The 21182-nt window shown below is 35.5% G+C and overlaps 1 protein-coding gene across 10 annotated transcripts in view; it reads right to left on the bottom strand.

Annotated features, from left to right (window-relative positions):
- STK33 (serine/threonine kinase 33) overlaps positions 1–21182 on the bottom strand; it is a 145681-nt gene that overhangs the window by 50365 nt on the left and 74134 nt on the right. For 4 of the 10 annotated variants that reach the window (XM_072725723.1, XM_072725720.1, XM_026008308.2 and 1 more), the window contains 5 exons: positions 15146–15530; positions 13941–14054; positions 10033–10146; positions 5853–5957; positions 967–1105 (listed from right to left, as the gene is read on the bottom strand). In XM_072725723.1, the coding sequence (XP_072581824.1) occupies positions 967–1105; positions 5853–5957; positions 10033–10146; positions 13941–14054; positions 15146–15370 (697 nt within the window). In that variant the 5' untranslated portion in view covers positions 15371–15530. Of the gene's footprint in view, positions 1–966; positions 1106–5852; positions 5958–7517; positions 7616–10032; positions 10147–10764; positions 10961–13940; positions 14055–15145; positions 15531–21182 lie in introns of those variants that run through there. The other 6 variants (XM_072725722.1, XM_026008309.2, XM_072725724.1 and 3 more) reach the window with 6 other exon arrangements.

Genomic DNA, 21182 nt, shown 5'->3' with positions numbered 1-21182 from the left:
TAATGGCAGAAACATGTCATTAAACATTTGCCAAAACCTACAGAATATCCACCACCAAGAGTGAGCTCTCATGTGAACTATGGACTTTGGGTGATAACAATGTGTCAGTGTAGGCCCACTGGTTGTGGTTGTAACACATGTATCATTCTGGTGGGGATGATGGTAACAGGCAGAGGCTGTGTGAGTATGGCACAGGGGTATATGGATATCTCTGTAATGGCTGCTCAATTTTGCTGCAAATTTAACTGCTCTAAAAATCAACTCTAAAAACAAACCAGGGATGCCTGGGTGGCTCAGTGGTTGAGCATCTGCCTTCGGCTCAGGACGTGATCCCAGAGTCCCAGGATCAGGTCCCACATTGGGCTCCCTGCGTGGGCCCTGTTTCTCCCTCTGCCTGTGTCTTTGCCTCCCTCTCTCTGTGTGTCTCTCACGAATAAATAAATAAAATCCTTTTATTTATTTTAAAAAATAAAATAAAATTTTATTCCTTTTAAAAAAGTAAAATAAAATAAAAACAAAAACAAAAAACAAAAAAATGCCTAGAATATATAGATTTTTTTTTTAGTTTTTATTTAAATTCCAGTCAGTTAATATACAGTGTAATATTAGTCTCAGGTGTACAATATAGTGATTCAACACTTCCATATAAGTGTTTTGAAATTCACTTTTATTATTGACTCATCTACTTTTGATTTGACAAGATGAGCTGTTCTTCAAACTGTTGAATAGAAATATTCATCCTCGTCTGTGTACAATGTAATTGTATACCTGCCTTGTTTCTAATTAAAATATATTTATTATATTTAATTAAAGTTTTAGAATAAAAAAATCTAAAAATTTTTCAATAAAATCTTCTATTTTAGTAGGGATTATTTCTGTGACTATGAATCCTGAATACAATCACCTTTCAACAAAAGTGCCTATCTGCATTCACAGAGTCAATGAGCTGGATGACCCTCTTCTTACCCTTACTGTGAAGATAGGCTATAGCTGATGCGAGACTTTGAATGATCCATCTTGTCTCATTCTCTGAAAAATGCCCTTTCCTATCCAGTATTTCTTTGAGTTCTCCATCCTCACAAAGCTCCATCACCAGGTACATTTTCTGACATTACATATTTAAAAAGAGAAAGAGAGAGCAAATTATATAGTTGAGGATTTTTAAAATATATATTGCACATATATCGTAGAAATATGATCACAATCTAAACCATCAATCTACTTACTCAAATTATTATCTATCATGTACAAGATACTGTGCAGGATACTAGAGTAGCAAGGAGGCATAAAGGCATAGTTCTTAGCCTCAAGGAGCTAAGATACAATACATAGTAGTTATAAATACAATATCATGTGGTGAGTGCTAATATAAGAGGTATAACCAAAATGGCATGAGGTTAGAGAGGAAAGAAGGCTCTGTTTAAAGCATGCTCACTGAGGAGGTGATATTAAGAGCATGTCTAGATAACTGAATATGGATTTATGGGTAGAGGATGCGGGTAAGAATGGGCTTAACACATGGCATTAGCAAAGATTCCAAAGACTGACATGGCTATTAAAAGAATAACAAATATCTCCGTGTTAACAGCATTGGGAGTTTGGTGGGGCAGAGAAGAGTGGAGTGCTGAGGGGTGAGGCTAGAAAAAACAGCTTGGTGCCAGGTTGTAAAGACCCTTGGATGTCATGCAGAGGAGTTTGGATATTTTTTCCCTATATGCAACAAGGAACATATGAAGTTTCTTTCTGGTGTCTGGAGTAGGGGGAAAGGTGTGTGCTATGACCAATTTTGCATTTCTAAATGAACACTCTTAACAGTAACATGCAGCAAGACCCAGCAAACTTTTTCTCTAAAGGTCAGATCCAGATAGTAAATATTCCTGCCTTTATAGATCACACAGTCTCTTTTGCAACTACTCAGCTCCGCTGTTATGTTATAACAGCAGCCATAAACAACACAACAAAACTTTATCTATGTACTCTGATATTTTAGTTTCACATACTTTTCAGATGTCATCAAATATTACTTTAAAATTTTTTTCAGCCATTTAAAAATGTAAAAGACTTAGCTTGTGGGCCATGAACATAAGCAGGACACCCTATTGGGCTTGCACACTGTAGTATGCTGACCTCTGTTTATGGAGGGTACATATGAAGTAAAGAATGAACAAAAGAAGGAGTATAAAAAGCTACGAGAAGAAACAGTGGGACTTAGCAACTAATTAGGTCTATGTGGGGAAAAGCCATGGATGAAATGCCTCTTCCAATATTTGCTGTTTTTGTTGATGTATATTAACATTACTTTAGATTTTCCAAGAGTCAAGTCATTTCTTGAGTCAAAAACATTCACATTCGGGACACCTGGGTGGCTCAGTGGTTGGGGGTCTGCCTTTGGTTCAGGGTGTGATCCCAGGATCCGGGATCGAGTCCCACATCGGGCTCCTTGCATGTAGCCTGTTTCTCCCTCTGCCTAGGTCTCTGCTTCTCTCTCTCTCTCTCTCTCTGTGTGTGTGTGTGTGTCTCATGTATAAGTAAATAAATAAATTCTTTTAAAAAAAAGATTCATAGTCAACTAAAATACAAGCCTTTTTCATACCTATTTCATACCTTTCATAGACTACCCTCCACATCCCATTTCATCCTCTGCTGCTAAATTTTTGTAAATGTTTCTTTAAGATTTCGGGGTCTAATTCTATTCTATAGCCACTACTAATGCAACTTCTGTGTTCAATCAGAAAGCATGAAAAGAGGAATAGAAGATTAACACCCTTTCTTCCAACAATCAAAATTCTGATTCACCAAACCTCAGGATACTTTGGAATTTCAAAAGTATCTAAAGGATTGTGCAAAGTCTAACACATAAATAAGCTTTTGAACTATGGCATATTTTTTCCACTGATAGCACTATAGGGATCATGGGTACATAAAATAGTGAATGAACTATTTGGAAAGAAAAGTGACTTTAGTAGTGCCTACAGTATAAATTGATGTCAATTTCAAATATGTAAGTTGATAAAAGTCATATCAATAAAAGTTTTTGAGAAGTATTTTTATAATTGTTAGAAATAATTGTGTAGATCAGGAGAACATTTGGACTCACAAGAAACCATAACAAACTCTGACTAGATGACAGTACTAATACCAAGGCCTACCCATCAAGTAACAATTTCCATTCATCTTTAAGATGGCTTCTGTAGAAGGTCTAGTGAGTTAGGGATAGGAGGAAGTAGATCTGACCTGTGTAAATCAAGGGCCAGCAATACATTAAAAGAAAACCCAGGGATACCTGGGTGGCTCAGCGGTTGAGTGTTTGCCTTGGGCTCAGGGCATGGTCCCCAAGTCTTGGGATCGAGTCCCGCATCAGGCTCCCTGCGAGGAGTCTGCTTCTCCCTCTGCCTATGTCTCTGCCTCTCTGTGTGTGTCTCTCATGAATGAATAAATAAATGAATCTTTAAAAAACAAACAAACCAGCAAACCAATCACAGATGATGATTTCCTTTGCCTTCAAACTATTCAAGATTTGGACTCCCACTTGAAGTGCCAGATGAAGTAACAGAGACTAGACTGACCCTCCTTCCTAAAACAATTTAAGAGACAAAACATATAAAACAACAATTTTCAGACATTAGACACCAGGCAGCAAAGGGCGATGATCCCTGAAAGAGGGGACACACATGAAGCAAGGCTCATAATCATCCTAGCTTACTGTACAGAGAAAGTTTCTAGGCCATGGGGCAGTGAGAAGGAATACTCCCAGCAGTCTTTGTGAACTGAGGAAATGGAGCTGAGAGTCCAGAAAGCACAAGACAACTTAAATTCACAGAGCAGAGTATCAAAGAGGAGAAAGCTGTATATAGAGAAAGCTCCAGAGATTTGCAGAGGCTCACCCTCCAGTCTTCAGCAGAGTACTTCTCAATTCATGTGTATGAGGGAACTACCCAAACCTGGGTAAAGAACCATGCAAGAGGAACAGAGGGAACAACCACTGGAGCTTACACATGGCCAGAAAGAGCTTGTGTTCCCATTGGTCAGAGTAGAAAATCTCATAATTCAGGACATCATCAGGTAGAGTACTTTCAAAGGGTCTTATTTCTTTAGTAAGAAAAAAAGTAGTCCTAGATCACATGTTGCTCTGGTACCATCTAACAAAGCTTAAACCAAGCTTCAGAAGTATCAAACTGTTTACAAATAACTATGTCCTACAATAAAGCTCAGGGGTAGTTACAAGAATATAAAAATATCTAGTGTCCAATCAAAAACTAATAGGCATATAAAGAAAATGGAAAATATAACTGGTAATGGAAAAAAACAACAACAGTTAATCAAAATTGAGCTAGCAATGACACACATGATAAATTAGTAGAAAAGAACATTAAAAGCTATTATAACTATATTTAAGAAGGAGGAGTAAATACTGAGCATGTTAAGTCAAAATGGAAAGATACACAAAAGAATCAAATCATATTTTCCATTGGAAAAGAGAAACAGCACACATCATGTTATAGAAAAAGACTGAATCTGAAGGCACTGCAACAAAAACTGTTAAATGAAACAAAGAGAGAAAAAATATTGATAAAAATGAATAGAGCATCAGTAAACTGTGGACAATATCAAGCAATCTAGCACGGGCACTTGGAGTCCTGACAGTGGGAGAAGGCAGAAAAAAATACTTGAACAAATAATGGCCAAATATTTCCTAAATTGGATAAAAACTATAAACTCACAGATCCAAGAGGCTTCATGAACCCCAAGCACCAGAAATATGAGGAAAACAATAGAAAGGTACATGAAACCAAATTGCTTAAAACTGACGATGGGGAACAAAACTATTCTAAGAAGAGTTGGGGATTAAAAAAAAATAACAACCCTATGACTGAACGGAGTAGACTTTTGGCCCCATTACTGTCTATTGCTCCCATAAAGGATAATTGGTCTTTCACAATTTTTAAACACTCCTAATTAATCAAGTGTAATACATAACCCAAATTGACTATTTCTGCCTTAGAGACTGGCAAAGGAAACAAAGAATAATAGCTTAAACTAAAGAGACAGATGCTTTATATCCATTTTCCCATTTAATCATTCAACAACCAAAATGAGGTCGATACTATTATTAAACCCATTTTTCAGATGAGCAAACTCAAGCATAGAGAGGTAGAGTAACATCATCATCTCATCTCATGGCTAATGAGTAGTAGAGCCAAGATTTAAAGGCACGGGCAAATCTGATGTCAGAGTCCACATGCCTGACCACATATTTTACTGCCTCCGAGCAGAGAAACACCCAAACCCATGGGCACTAAATAATCTGGAGACAGAATGGCAAATAACTCAGGCTTCACAACAACTGAAAATGAAAATTAAAGGCATTTAAAGAGGAGAATGATGATATCTAGGGAAGAAGGAAAATTAAACACATTGGTAAAATACAGATGATAAATATCTTCTACACAGTGCTAAATATATCCATGCTAACTTTATTAGAAAGCTAACCTTGCAAAATGGTGAAATATTCCAAAAGATTGTAATGGAGAAACCAAAGACCAAAGCAAAAGGAAAGCCATCTCTAAGAAAGCTCTAATCACTATCTGGTAGTATACAAATTGTTTCAATTCCAAGCATTTGTTTGTAACAAGCCACCCAGAAATATCACTATAAATACATCAATCTAATCATCAGACACTTAATTATATAATCAATAATAAAAGTCCTCCAGAATGCCCTCACCAATCTCCAGTGACAGACACATGCCAAGGACAGGAGCAACTGTGCCCGACAGGGGTTACTTCAGACGGGAATAATGTTCATTTGTGACAATGACAACTTTCAAAATGCAGCACCTGATTAAGCCTTACCTTAGGCGTCTCAAACACTTGTTCCAGATGTATAATGTGTTTATGTTTCACACTTTTTAGGATGTTCACCTCCCGTTCAAGTAACTTCACAGCAGAGCTTCCAGCCTTTAATAATGAGGACACAGAGACTTCACATATGAATGTCACTACTACATCTCTCATTATAAAAGTTACAGTTAGTTTTACATTTTTTCCTACATTTTCTGGAGAATGTTCCTTTTTTCCTAACTTTTCTGGAGAAGTTCTTTTTTCAAAAGATCACATGCAACTTATTCCCATGATTAGATTAAATTATGGTCTTTCTCTCCTTTGTCCAATTATAAGTTATATATGATTTGGCCTCAAGCCACATCTGTTTCTTGGACTGTTTCTCTAAATTAACTACAACATGGTCTCTGTCTCCTGACAGAATTATTCCAATTTTGAATATGCCTCTTGGTATTTCTTTCAAACTCCTGTTAATCCTTTAATGTTAGCATAATAAAACCAAAATCTACTTGGCAGGGGCATCATTTGGAAAAGATAAAAACAAAATGTTTTTCTTTTGTTTTGTTTTGATATACCTTATATATACTTATATATAAAGTATATATATTTATATATAAAAGAAATAATAGGCAGTGAGATTCTATACCTACCCATGCAATATATCACTGCCTGATACCCTCGGCTTCAAAATTACCTGAGAAAGAGAGAGGTATCTTTCCTTCAGACCAATCTATCTCTAGCTTTATCTCCTTACATGTAACCCTTAACCATACCTGATGGCAAAAGGCAAAAGCAGGCACACCCCAGGGAGCACAAATCAGGGTGCGACTGATTTTCTATGAAGTCATCTAAAAAATTCTGGAAGGGTTTTTTGGTTTTTTTTCTACCCTCAGCACCACTCCAATCATCATCTCTATTGATACCTAAATTACTATCCTTATCTGAAGAAAAGTATTGCCATCCTCCACATAAAAATATCCCTGCTAAGCAAAATACATCAATCAGAGAAAGACAATTATATGATCTCACTCATATGTGGAATTTACGAAACAAAATAGAAGATCATAGCGGAAGAGAGGGAAAAATAAAATAAGACAAAATCAGCAAGAGAGACAAACCATAAGAGACTCTTAATCATAGGAAACAAACTGAGGGTTGCTGGAGAGGAGATGGGTGGGGGGATGGGATAACTGGGTGATGGACATTAAGGGGGGCACATGATGTAATGAGGACTGGGTATTACATAAGACTGATTTATCACTGAACTCTACATCTGAAACTAATAATACATTATATGTTAATTAATTGAATTTAAATTAAAAAAGAAATTGATCTGAATATCGTAAAAAAAACATATATATATCCTTGAAAAGGATAAAAAAAATTTTATCCCACCCCTCCCCATGCCCCCAGCAAGCTTGGAGAATACATAATAGTTCTTAAAGTACGGGAAAGACCTGTATCTGACCTGTATCACAGGTCAAACTTTACCTAGTTAAAATTTTATCTAGGGCCATCCCTGCTTCCGATTGTCTCTACTCTTCAAACATTACTAATCTAAGGAGTGAATAGGAAACCACCTGCCCACTATGCCCTATCGAAGTAGGATGAAAATCACATTTTAAGTTTATCCTAGAGGTTCAAGAGAAAAAGTAACCATGAGGAGTGAATTCTTACCTAGACTAGATGTGGAAAATTACCACAATTTCTCCTAATATCAGTCTCAACTCTGCTTCACCTCCTTCCCCAAATGGCTTGACCTGTATATAATGCAGTAATATATTGTCCAATTCATATAATGACTATATAAATTTATTTTACTATATTGGTGTTTGTAAGTGTTCATCATCAATATGTGTGGACAAGATTATGACTATCTATAGGTAACTGGCTGCATAACCCTTAAATAGAAGCCCACTCATTGTCCACTCCAGGAGAAACCTGGTGAGGAACAGAGTGACTACAAGTGAACAGTATAGTTCATAGTTGTTGAAAAAGTGGTTCAAACTGGAAGAGCAGGTAGGATGAACAACCACAGGAGGAAATAGAGAATCAAAGGAAAGGAAAGGATGGGAGAAAAGTCGTTCAGAACCGCATACATCAGGAGACAGTACTGAGACTTACACCTAGCTAAGCCATCCCTAGCCCACAGGTCTACAACTACACATACTGAGAACCAGCCCTTAATTTCAACTCACGCTGAAAACTTTACCCTAAGGATCTATACCCTAAAAACTACAGAACACTTCTGAAAGAAATTGAGGAAGACACAAAGAGATGGAAAAATATTCCACGCTCATGGATTGGAAGAATTAATATTGTGAAAACGTCAATGTTACCCAGGACAATTTACACAGTTAATGAAATCCCTATCAAAATACCATGGACTTTCTTCAGAGTTGGAACAAATCATCTTAAGATTTCTGTGGAATCATAAAAGACCCCAAATAGCCAGAGGAATTTTAAAAAAGAAAACCATAGCTGGGGCATCACAATGCCAGATTTCAGGTTGTACTACAAAGCTGTGGTCATCAAGACAGTGTAGTACTGGCACAAAAACAGACACATAGATCAATGGAACAGAATAGAGAACCCAGAAGTGGACCCTCAACTTTATGGTCAACTAATATTTGACAAAGGAGGAAAGACTATCCACTGGAAAAAAAGACAGTCTCTTCAATAAATGGTGCTGGGAAAATTGGATATCCACATGCAGAAGAATGAAACTAGACCATTCTCCTACACCATACACAAAGATAAACTCAAAATGGATGAAAGATCTAAATGTGAGACAAGATTCCATCAAAATCCTAGAGGAGAACACAGGCAACACCCTTTTTGAACCTGGCCACAGCAACTTCTTGAAGATACATCCATGAAGGCAAGAGAAACAAAAGCAAAAATGAATTATTGGGACTTCATCAAGATAAAAAGCTTCAGCACAGCAAAAGAAACAGTCAACAAAACTAGAAGACAACCTACAGAATGGGAGAAGATATTTGCAAATGACTTATCAGATAAAGGGCTAGTATCCAAGATCTATAAAGAACTTATTAAACTCAACAGCAAAGAAACAAACAATCCAATCATGAAATGGGCAAAAGACATGAACAGAAATTTCACAGAGGAAGACATAGACATGGCCAACAAGCACATGAGAAAATCCTCCGCATCACTTGCCATCAAGGAAATACAAATCAAAACCACAATGAGATACCACCTCACACCAGTGATAATGGGGAAAATTAGCAAGACAGGAAACAACAAATGTTGGAGAGGATGTGGAGAAAGGGGAACCCTCTTGCACTGTTGGTGGAAATGTGAACTGGTACAGCCACTCTGGAAAACTGTGTGGAGGTTCCTCAAAGAGTTAAAAAATAGACCTGCCCTACGACCCAGCAATTGCACTGCTGGGGATTTACCCCAAAGATACAGATGCAGTGAAACGCCGGGACACCTGCATCCCAATGTTTATAGCAGCAATGTCCACAATAGCCAAACCGTGGAAGGCGCCTCGGTGTCCATCGAAAGATGAATGGATAAAGAAGATGTGGTATATGTATACAGTGGAATATTACTCAGCCATTAGAAATGACAAATACCCACCATTTGCTTCGACGTGGATGGACCTGAGGGTATTATGCTGAGTGAAATAAGTCAGTCGGAAAAGGACAACATTATATGGTCTCATTCATTTGGGGAATACAAAAATTAGTGAAAGGGAATAAAGGGAAAGGAGAGAAAATGAGTGAAAATATCAGTGAGGGTGACAAAACATGAGTCTCCTAACTCTAGGAAATGAACAAGGGGTAGTGGAAGGGGAGGTGGGCGGGGGTTTGGGGGTGACTGGGTGATTGAAACAGAGGGGGACCCTTGGCGGGATGAGTACTGGGTGTTATGCTATATGTTGGCAAATTGAACTCCAATAAAAAAAATTAAAAAAAAAAAGAAAACTTTACCCTGATTTGGTTATATTGGTTATGCTAGTTAATCCTTCAGTTGCTTTTCTCAGATAGCACTTGTTTTCTTGAGTTCAAGAACTGGTCCCTTCCCAGAAGGCCAGGGAAATGGCCACACTTCTCCAGGGCAATAGCCCAGGGCCTGCCCTTTGGGTCAGCTGTATCAACTATACCACCCACCCCACCCTGCCCTGGCACTGTGTCCTCAGTGTCCTGCTGCTAATAATTCTTACCTTGTCTTTGTTCACTTTTTTAATTGCCCACTTAGTTTCTGTTTCCTTGTCTATAGCTTCAATGACCATTCCAAAGCTCCCCTGTCCCAATATTCTTCCAAAGGTATAGAATTCCTGGATAAAAAATAAGAGCTCCTTTGTCTCTTTCTGCCACTCATCAGGTGTTAAAAATGAACACATAATACTGACAGATATCTACCCAAGGGAAGAGAGTTTTTGCTCCAGGGTAAAATCAAATAGAAGATACCACATATTTGCTTTAATATTAATAAACACATCTTAATTAACCAAAAATAAATTTTGACAAATTTCATTAAACGTCCTTTGGTGGAAAACCATAAAAATCCTAATGGAGAAATACGAAAAACCTCAAAAGTATAAAAATGAATTTCTTACAAACTATTATATTATGGAAACATCTTTGTAAGAAAAAGGAGGAATGGAATATTAATGTGTGTGTGTGTGTATAAAACACATACACTAGAGAAATTATCTCCAAATTCTGAGAGCTATACTATAAAATCAACACATATTAACCATTGAATACTGCTTTTCTGTTTATCAAGTAATACTTTATCTTCATTATTTCTATCAAAAATTGCTTTTGTTGTTTTATTCCTTTTGTTTTGGAAAAAGCAATATCTGACAGAAATTTTAATATAAGTCAGCACTGTGAAGAAAATAAAAACCATTCATAGTAACACTATCCGGACCAAGAATCCTTCTGCTTACTATTTAACTTCTGATGGTAACTACACTTATCATCATGAGCACAGTGAAATGAGCAGAACGTTGAATCACCGAGTTGTATGCCTGAAACTAATAAAATTGTATGTCAACTACAATTCAACTTTTTTAAAAAAGCATAGTGCATGACATAGTAAGCACTCAATAAAAGTTAATATTATGTATAATATTATATGATATATAATATATATACATATATTTAAAAGAATGCACTGTTTTTGTGAACACCCAGCATCCTGGTTCACATTGTAAAATAACAAACAAGTTACTCATTTATATTTCCATTTCTTGTGAATTTGGTTGAGGGGGAAGTCAGTCTCCTTGATCTAAATCAGTATCAAGGCATTAAGAGTTTCTGGACATATCATGCCTGGGGATTAGAACATGACAAAACAGCTGAAGAAACGCCACTCAGTGAAGCCTCTGCTGGTGCAGCAGCCAGGTCCTTTTCTGGAGATGCTACTTTATCTCTCTGCAACCACTTTCACCTTTACCACACACCAGATAAATTAGCTGCTAGTCTTCACTTTCTGCTGCTTACATTCCTGTCTTACTCGTATAAGGAAAGATTCAATGCTCAACTAATTACTTACCTGCTTCGTGAAGGGGTTCCCTGAACGACTGCACCATGGTGATTATTCCATTATTTTGACTTCCTTCAGCACATATGCACTGGTCCTCAAGCACTATTACTCTCTTTCTTACAAACACTTTGGTTCGTGTTTTTCTCCCAAAAAAGTCTAGAAACTTCTTAAGAAGCTGTTCCTTTTGATTCCTTTAAAAAGCCTACCCTGAAACTTTGTAGGTAAAATATTCATGCTTAGCACATAGGAGGAAAAGTGAAAGGAAGGAAGGACTGTTTAGCTTCAATATGTTAGACTTTGTTCAGATAGTTCTTTTGTGACACATATTTTAAACAAAAATGGGATAAAACACAATTCCTGTTTTCTCAGAATCTGTAATCTACTCAAGAGACAAGATTATCACTTAAATTGTAAAGTCTTAAATTAAAAAAAAAAAAAAAACAACAAACAACAAAACAACATTGGGGCCAGAGACCAGAGCTAAAATACTGGGAGAATAAGGGAAAACATTATAAAAGAGGCAGCTTCTGAGATTGGCATGTGAGGGAACAAAGGCAAGTAATTGAGAACTTTTTTTCTATAATCCAAGCAAAGCAAGGAAGGCATTCCAAAGGACCAGTAGTGCAAATATGGAATGAGTGAGTGAATTTGTTATGAATGAGTCAATCAATAAATCCAGTCAGCAAGCCAAGTCAGAAACCTTCCACATATATACACCTGTAAGAGAAGTGACAGACAGCTATGTAGAGTTGAACTCTAGAGGAAAAGTTTTGGATTTATAGTCCTGAATGTCATGAATGGCAACTCCTAGACTCATACAGGGTATATTCTGCCCAAGGGATGGTCCCCAAGGCACTACTTGCAATGATTTGTAATTACTTTGGCTCCTCTTTCTTCCTACTGCCACTTAATAGTGAGAATCAGTCAGAAAACTAAGATGACTAAAATAAGACAAAACATTTTATTTTTTATCATATTTATATGCAAGTCCCAACTACCTATTATGAAAATGAGTCAAATTTCAATTTAAATGGTCATTTATCCTTTTTGTTTTCCACAAACAAAATGATCTAAATTCTATAACCATTTCCCCAATTTTTCTTACCCTTTAAAAACTGAACTTCCATTTGCTCTTTAAACATATAGAACTACAACCTGGACACAGTATTTTAATAATGTTTAAATGGGATTTTTTAAATGAGGAATCGATATAGAAGCAGCCCAACTGTCCAACTGGTTTCATAAACTAATCTTTTTCTTCAACTAACTGCTTTGACATCATTACATCTGTGAAAATAAGGAGAAAATGACTTCTTGATAATAATTTTAAGAGGATGTTTTAAAAATGGTAATGTAGGTCTATTTTTATTGATATAGAAATCCATGATATAGTGTAGAGTGTGAAAAAGCACATATGATACGATCCCATTATGAAAATGTGTGCATGTGAGGGTGCCAATACTGGTATTTGGAGAGATGGTCATCTAAATATTAAGAGTAGTTATCTCCGGATAGTAGAATTTTGGATGAGTATAACTCTTTTTTTTTTATATACTCTTCTAAAGTGTTTAAAAACTTTAAAACGAACCTGTCCATTTAATGGGAGGAGAAAAACTTCAATTATACCAGTTAAGGTTATTTCTTAAAAATATGTATATATTTGAAATATTTCATAATTTAAAACAGGAAAAAACTGAAAATAAAAATAAAATAACACTTAATATATGCACCGAAAAAAACTAAGATTATAAATGTTAACATTGGTTATATCTGGCTCATGATTTTTACTTTTTTTTCACTTTTCTATTTTTTCCTACTATTTTACAATGAATACATTTTGCTTTTATAAAAGCTCTTATGGCTAAATTCGAAACTCAGTAAATTTGTGGATTAAAAAAAATACAGGCCTTTTATTTAAAGCGCGAAAATTAAACTTTTCAAGTTAGAAGTACTCAGGAAGTTTTTCTGATTGTTTCAAGTAAAATGCCAAATACCTCCTGGAACATTTTTAAGTTATTTAACATCAATGCAATTTTCTTCTTGTAGTTGTTCTTATTGGTTCTGTTAATCTGATGTTAAAGGAACACATTTTAATTTCTAAAAGGGTAATAAGAATATCCAATCCATAATAATTAGAGTCCTTGGGAGAATCACAATGGTATCCATTCAATCACAAGCTAGAAAAAATGGAGGGGTCCACAAGGGAAATTCTGGCCTCACTACTAGTCATCAAAGAAATGAACAGCCAAACCATCTCAAGTCATCTGGTCTCTCTGTTTTGAAGAGGTCTACATAAAGACTCCAAGATTGCTCTCAGCAACAGGCAAGAGCTGAAGACCAAAATGTACTCATTTTAGCTAATAAAAATGCCCTCTGCTTTAATTAAAGGCTAGTTGGTCCTCTATAAACAGAAGAAATCATTAGTTTTCATATTCTTTTGTAAAGAGTTTGACATACTTGAAACGTAAATTTCCTCTTTTCTTTCTTTCCTTTCCTTAGAGACTAATTTTTAAATCATTTTTGCCATTAACTATTGACTTAGACATTCCTAGCAGTTTCATCTTGCTTTCTATATACCTGAATAGCAGCTCCATTGTCCATCCTAATGTGAGGAACTTTTCCTTCTGTATTGTTGCCCCGACTCCATTGTTGTTGAGATGTTTTTCTCTCCATATTTGAGGTTTTTGAGGGCTTACACCAAGAATAAAAATATTAAGATATGCTTTCAGTATAAATATAAAATGCTTGTATCTTGACAAAATAAGAACCCTAATTTAAATAATCACAAATCTTTAATGTGTGCTATGATATTTATCATCTTTTTCAAATTCTAAGCCCTATATGATTCATTGGCTCATTATGCTAAGAGACCACATGAAGTCAGCCATTTAATCTAATCCCCTGAATCCAGGCAAGTCCATATGATAACCTGTCTCACAAATCTAACAGAACTTACCTGATGATTGTTTAAAATCACAAGAGAAGGAAACTTTAGAGCTTTCTCAATCACCCTTGTTTCAAAACATTAAAGTCACCTCAGGTAGGTTATATATAGAAAATTATTGACCAAACATTCACAAAACATCTTTTGAACGAAGGTAATATAGTAACAATACACTCAGTGATGCCTATACGGCAATGACTATACCATAACACAAATCAAAAATGACAGTTTATGGAGAAAATCTGACAAAGGTGCAACTCTGAGGAGTGAGAACCTAACTTTTTAAAAACTTACCAAAGTTGTTCTGTATCAACTACAATCTTCCACACTGCTTCTTTATAAAGGTAGAATACACCCAAAGCAGTCCAACCAGGTAGTCATTCATAGATTGTAATTAATGCAAATTGGTTTTACAAAGTATATTTGATATTCCATCTAGATAACCAGGAATTGTCTTAAATAATAATCACCCTATGTTTGACTACAACCATAAATCCCATTTTGCATCTATTGAAGAAAATGCCCCCAAATTCACATTTAATCCAACTTGAAAACTAATTCATTTCTGGATAAGCCATTAAAAAACAAAGAAGCTGGAATAACATTCCAAATTATTAATGATCCTGGCAAATAACTAATTTGGCAGTGGATGGAAATACCATAAAAGAAATTATTAACCAATTTTGCTCACCTCTTATGTAAGAAAGAATGTCCCTTTAATAGTTAAGAAGCCAATTAATTTAGCTGATGAAACCCCAAGGGATACAGATGAAGCTAAGGATGGGATTAGGAAATGGAGTATCAATTTGTGTTGGGATAGAGAATCTTCAATATTTACCATATCTTTCCCAGAGGCCATATCTATGCTGGTTTGGTTTTCTTTTATTCTCTCTGGTAAAACCATAAATTCTGAGCTGCCAATATTTGATGCTTGGGACATTTCCACCACAGAAATTGGAGAAAGCTTTGTTTTACAGGCACATACACAAAGTCCACCTTTCTTAGAAGCAGATGAACAGTTGGGGCACTGTGTGGATTTTCTGCCAAAGCCACTATTGGCCATTTGCTTTTGCAACAAAAGCAAGTTGAAAGAAAGGGGTTTCCACTCTGAGGAACAAAACCAGATCAATAGGGATAAGGTCAGCTGATGGTGAAAACTGTAACTTCCTGTTGGTGAGGTCCTTAGAGTAATGATGCACTGCACTTACATTCACACATGAGAGCTGCAGAAAGAAAAGAAATCAAAATTTAGAAAGTTCTTTTTTATTCTACCCCCTCCTATAAATCAGAGAAAAACAAGCAACAAGCACCAAAAGCATCCTGTCTATACAAGAAAAGTTACTATTTATGGCAAAATTAGGACATATTTCTAAAAACCAATGGATTGTCATCCTTCAAAATTTAATTCTTGAACTCCAGACATTTTATTTACCTAACAATTGAAACAATCATCTCTGTTCAGAACCATAAAATTGTTGAAACGCACAGTCTAAGGAAATCAATTTGGTGGGCTGACATCAATTTTTTTTTTAAATTCTAAGAGGATAGTATGAGTATTTTGTATAGATCCTTGGTAACTTCTATGAAACTTCTAATTATACAGATATATATGTAGAAAAGGTTTGTGTATGTATATGGACTCAGTCACAGTGTAAGACACATTTTTATTGAAGTATAATTGACATACAACATTGTATTAGTTTTAAATACATCACATAAGGGAATCCCTGGGTGGCTCAGTAGTTTAGCGCCTGCCTTCGGCCCAGGGCATGATCCTGGAGTTCGGAGTAGAGTCCCACATCAGGCTCCCTGCATGGAGCCTGCTTCTCTCTCAACCTGTGTCTCTGCCTCTTTCTCATTCTCTCTCTCTCTCTCTCTCTCTCTGTGTCTTTCATGAATAAATAAATAAAATCTTTAAAAAAAATAAATACATCACATAATGATTCACCATTTATATATATTACAAAATTATCATCATAAGTCTAGTTCACCTGTCACCATACAATGCTATTATAATACTATTAACTATATTTCTTTATCCTACACTTTTTATATCTCTGTGACTTATAACTGAAGTTTGTATTTTTTAATCTCTTTTACCTATTTCACCTATCCACCACCACCTCCCTTCTTGATGTGGTCTGTGGCAAAAATATAATAAATAAATAAATAAATAAATAAATAAGGCTTAAAAATATTGGTGTAAAACATTTATTACTGTGGTTTCAAAATTTAAACCTCACTCAGCTTATTATTAGAGTAATTCATATTAACACCTTTGACAAAGGAGTAGATAATTTGATTTTTATAAAACTACTTATTCCTAAAATTTCAAAGTCAATATTAGAAGTATCTTCATTTTGGGGAACTATTGAGTGTTATTTTTCCCTCAGCATAGAAACAGGTATGCCTAACATTCTGGCGAACTAAAGTTATTGGCAGCTATATGGTGGCAAGTTGGAAAGACATGAGCTGAGAAAGGAGAGAGAAATGTGTTCTGCAGTACATATAAGAGAATATTTTGACAAACTTATGGAAGTAACTAGGAGTACATTATGATGGTTTTTTACCATAATATTTCAGATATTACATAAAAGTATATTATGCAGTCACAGACTGATAAGGCTAGGCACATATGGAACATACTTTTGCCTTTTGAATTGGAATAAATTTGACCAGAAGTGGAAGTTAGATATCTTTATGTCCTTAAAGAAATGTCTTTCTAGTTTTAGTTGTAGAAGACTAGTTTTCTAATCATAAATGAGTGCTACCTTTTATCAATTCTTAATCTATTGTGATTATCATTTTTTCTTTTTTTAAAGATTTTATTTATTTATTCATGAGACAGAGAGAGAGAGAGAGAGAGAGAGAGAGAGAGAGAGAGGCAGAGACATAGGCAGAGGGAGAAGCAGGTAGAAGGAGAAGCAGGCTCCATGCAGGGAGCCTGATGTGGGACTCGATCCCAGATCTCCAGGATCACGCCCTGGGCTGAAGGCGGCACTAAACTGCTGAGCCACCTGGGCTCCCCTATCATATTTTTTCTTATTGGATCTTTTGATACTTTGCATTGTTTAAAAAGGTTTCCCAATATTAAGGCATTCTTGCACTTACAGTATGAACCGTACATGATCCTGATGGATGATTCTTTTAATGCTAGAAAATGGATACATTTGTATTTTGAGGTTTCAGTTATATTTCTAAGTTAAACTGGTCTGTAATTTTCCTTTGTTAGGTTTTGATACAAGCTTCCGGCTGGTTTCATAAAACAAGTTGGATATCTTCCATCTTACAATGTTTGGTAACAATTTGCATAGCATAGAATCTATAGGAAAATCTTCAAGGCAATAGGACTTTATTAAATATATGACTAGTAGTTTATCTAATATTTATTCTTCCATTGTTCCTTACTTAACAGAATCCTAATTTTGACCAGGGCCACAATGTACTCATCAAAAATCCTCCATTTCCCAACCTCTTCTGTAGCTTAGAGATGGCCATGGGACTTATGACCATGAATCTTGTAGAGTGCAAGCAAAGCAGTACTTTAAAAAAATGTATATTCTTAAACCTTTATTAAAAAAAACAAAAAAGAATAAAAATATACATGAGCAGTCAAATCAAAAATGGAAAAGCATGATTAAAGAATAAAATTTAAGATGAATAGGACAAAGAACTGTACTTCTGTTGACTTTTGCCTATGGGGTCCCAAATACATGGACTCCTCACTGCCACTCAGATTTCACATCCTACATCATCTCTCTTGCTCTAGATATGTTAGCATTCTTGCTATTCCTCAAATATGTCAACCATATTCCATTCTCATGGCTTTGGCTATTCTGTTTCCTTGGCCCAAAATGCTCTTCCTACAGACATCTGCATGACTTTATCCCTCTCTTCAGGGTGGTTTCTGCTCATTTGAGTGAACTTTTCTAACCACCTCATCTGAAACTGCAGGCCCATTCACCTGTCCTCTTACCTTGCTTCATTTTTATTCATAGTACTTATCATTTCATTCAAGAAGTTCTCTACCAGAGTTCTCTCCTACTTTCAGGGACCAGATGATTCCCATATAAACTATTTCAGAGTAATAAAAAGCCATCCAGTTCATTTTACTCAGCACGAATAATCAAAACTTGACCAGGGCAGTGTTCTCAAAAAAGGGAAAGGCATTCTTACAAGCCAATCTTATTTGTGAATAAATGCAAAAATCTTAAATGCTATACTTATATTTATCCCAGGTAGTGTCGACAGCATATTCTAAGATTTTAGATAGAAAAAATGGGCAAGTCATCCCAATAAGTATGACCTTTCATCAAAGTTGTGTGAAAAAATTTTCCTGCTGTGATCAAAACTCGCAATAGCAAGCACTGGAAAAGATTTATAAAAAGTGCCTTCCAGACAGGTGGAGGGAAAAAGGAATTCAACTGAGGCCACTAAACACACACACATACACACACACACACACACACACACACACCTCTTACAAATGTCAGACTCTGCTTTTCAAGTATAGGTGGCAAGACAAAGAAAACTCAGAATGTACCTACAAACACTTTGCAAAACGATTTAACTTTAGGCCTTAGAAGAAAACAATTTGCATTTCAAGTTAAATATAAAGCCTGTAACCATCAATGACTCAGAGCAGTCGAGTAGATCTGCAAATAACAGCCTTACTGTGTAGGAAAAATAACGTTTTCTCTCTGTGGGGGCAGAAAAGTCCCACACAAGATGTGTAAGGCATTATTTTATGCATGCATTAAGAATACTGACTTTATAGTACTTTTTATAAGAAACTGAAAGAAGAGTTCATAATGTGAAGGTTTATTTCAAGTGTAGCTGAGTTCCTTCTTTATAAACAGTACTCCTAAAAGCATGCTTACCATATCCTTCAAGTTTTACTATATGTCTATCTACAAACTTTCAACAGAATTGGTACATACTAAATTTCCCATTTTCAAGATGGTTTTTTGGGGGATCCAAAAACAATTATCTTTTTCTTAACTCTGCTCAGAAAGCATTTCCTTAAATTTTCCATCAATTTCTCAAAATAAATCATATTTTCATCATATCACTGACACTGATGTAGACTTCTGAGTACTTTTTTGCTCCAGTTTCTGCTTTATCCATTACCTTAGATGTATTTAGGAGCTATACTCAGAATGCACAGAAGTTCCTATTACTCACTGAGTTTCTTTTCCACTCTCCAACCTACCAAATGCAACATCTGCCAAAGTAATGTTCTACTTTCTCACCACAGCGATTCTAAAACAATGGGTTGAATAGCTGCATGCAAAATTTCTTGACAAGAATTAGATTTCAAATTTAATTTCTTTTTGGCTGGCTGAATTCTAATCATTTTAGCTTAAAAACCAAAATAGAACAAATGTTTACTCACATTTATTTCCTTCTCATTTATGAATTGATCTGAAAGATTTGTTACAAAAATAAATCTACTATCTCACAGGCCAAATGATGTCATTCATATTTTAGAGGCATAAAATTAATCAAGCATTGCAAACCTATCTTTATGTAAACTCAAAGATGAATAACTCTTTTTCTACAGAATCATGGAATTATGTTCAAACAGGACTTGAGGTACAAAAAGATGTATTAGAAAACCAAAGAAGCTTCTGCCAGTCGCCAAAGACTGGACAACACAGGCATTAGACATAACGTAAACAAATAAGTTCAAATTATGTCACTATTTAACTGAAGTATGAGCTTTCTTTTGACTAGAGGTTTTCGTTTTATTTTCAGAACTAAAACAAGTCAATGGAACAACTCTGATACAGAAAATCTCTGAGCTTTTATTTAAGCATAAAAAGGTCTCTTACATATTGGCCCTAGAAGATACACTCACGGCAATTTCCTCAAGAAAATGAACACAAGAATGGTTTTATGAGATATAACTAGCTACAATTTTCTTCCCCAAAAGCAATTTTTAGTTTTCTTTGCTAAGACCGTGTCTACAAGGAACCTAAACAGTCAGTCAATTCAGTCAAAAATGTGTTCTATTCAAGTGAAGAAAAAAAAAACTGGATTGTCTGACATTATGCAGACCAAGCTGAATAACTGTATATTCACTTTCAACTACTTGTTTTCCCAACATGCTTACAGAGCCTAAAGAAGAGCCAAATGAGCTTCCTAGATCATAGTGTTATATTTTAAAGGAGACTAGCAAAAGTCTAACTATTTACTATTCTAACCATTAAGGGCATGATTAGGGAAATGAGTCTATGTTGTCTTATAAGAGAATTTACAGTTGTTTAAAATTTACATCATTACAGAGATGTTTAAAAATGTTTAATAGTTGATGTGTGCTATTACATTTTTTCCTATTTTAATTTGCATAATATACCTCACTGATTGAGCCATAATCTGGAGGGACGGTCTTAAATGTGGTCTCACTGACAGTTTAAGATATGAACAGAGATTTCACTAAAAAACTTTGGCTTAAAGAGACTGGAGAAAACCAAGAAACCTCTCCCTGATTTTTCTCCTGTTGTTATCCAGTGTCTTTTTTCCCTGTACATTATAAGCAACCTCAAGTCAGGTACCTTTCTGCCAGCACGGACCCATCCCTGTACAAAATGAAAATTTCTGAGCGTTCACTTTGTGGGAAAGAGCCAGAATCACAAATCACTTATGCAGAAAAATAGGCAGATGTATAGGAAGAGTCATCAAAGTAAAGAGATGGGTCATATGAAAGAGAGATATCTCTAAAAGAATGTGAGGGCTCTCTTCATACATATGAAGAGGATTGATTAGCCATAGGAATTAGGCTTCTGTGTGATTCAAAAAGGGAGTGCACATCAATCTAATATAAAAGGGCTTCCTAACATTTAGAACTGTCAAAGATAAAAGGAAAGACTATC

Source organism: Vulpes vulpes, chromosome 11, assembly GCF_048418805.1.
Source record: "Vulpes vulpes isolate BD-2025 chromosome 11, VulVul3, whole genome shotgun sequence".
Classification (NCBI taxonomy): Eukaryota; Metazoa; Chordata; class Mammalia; order Carnivora; family Canidae; genus Vulpes; species Vulpes vulpes.
Note: the sequence above shows the minus strand (reverse complement) of the source record. Positions and strands in the feature narration are given on the sequence as shown.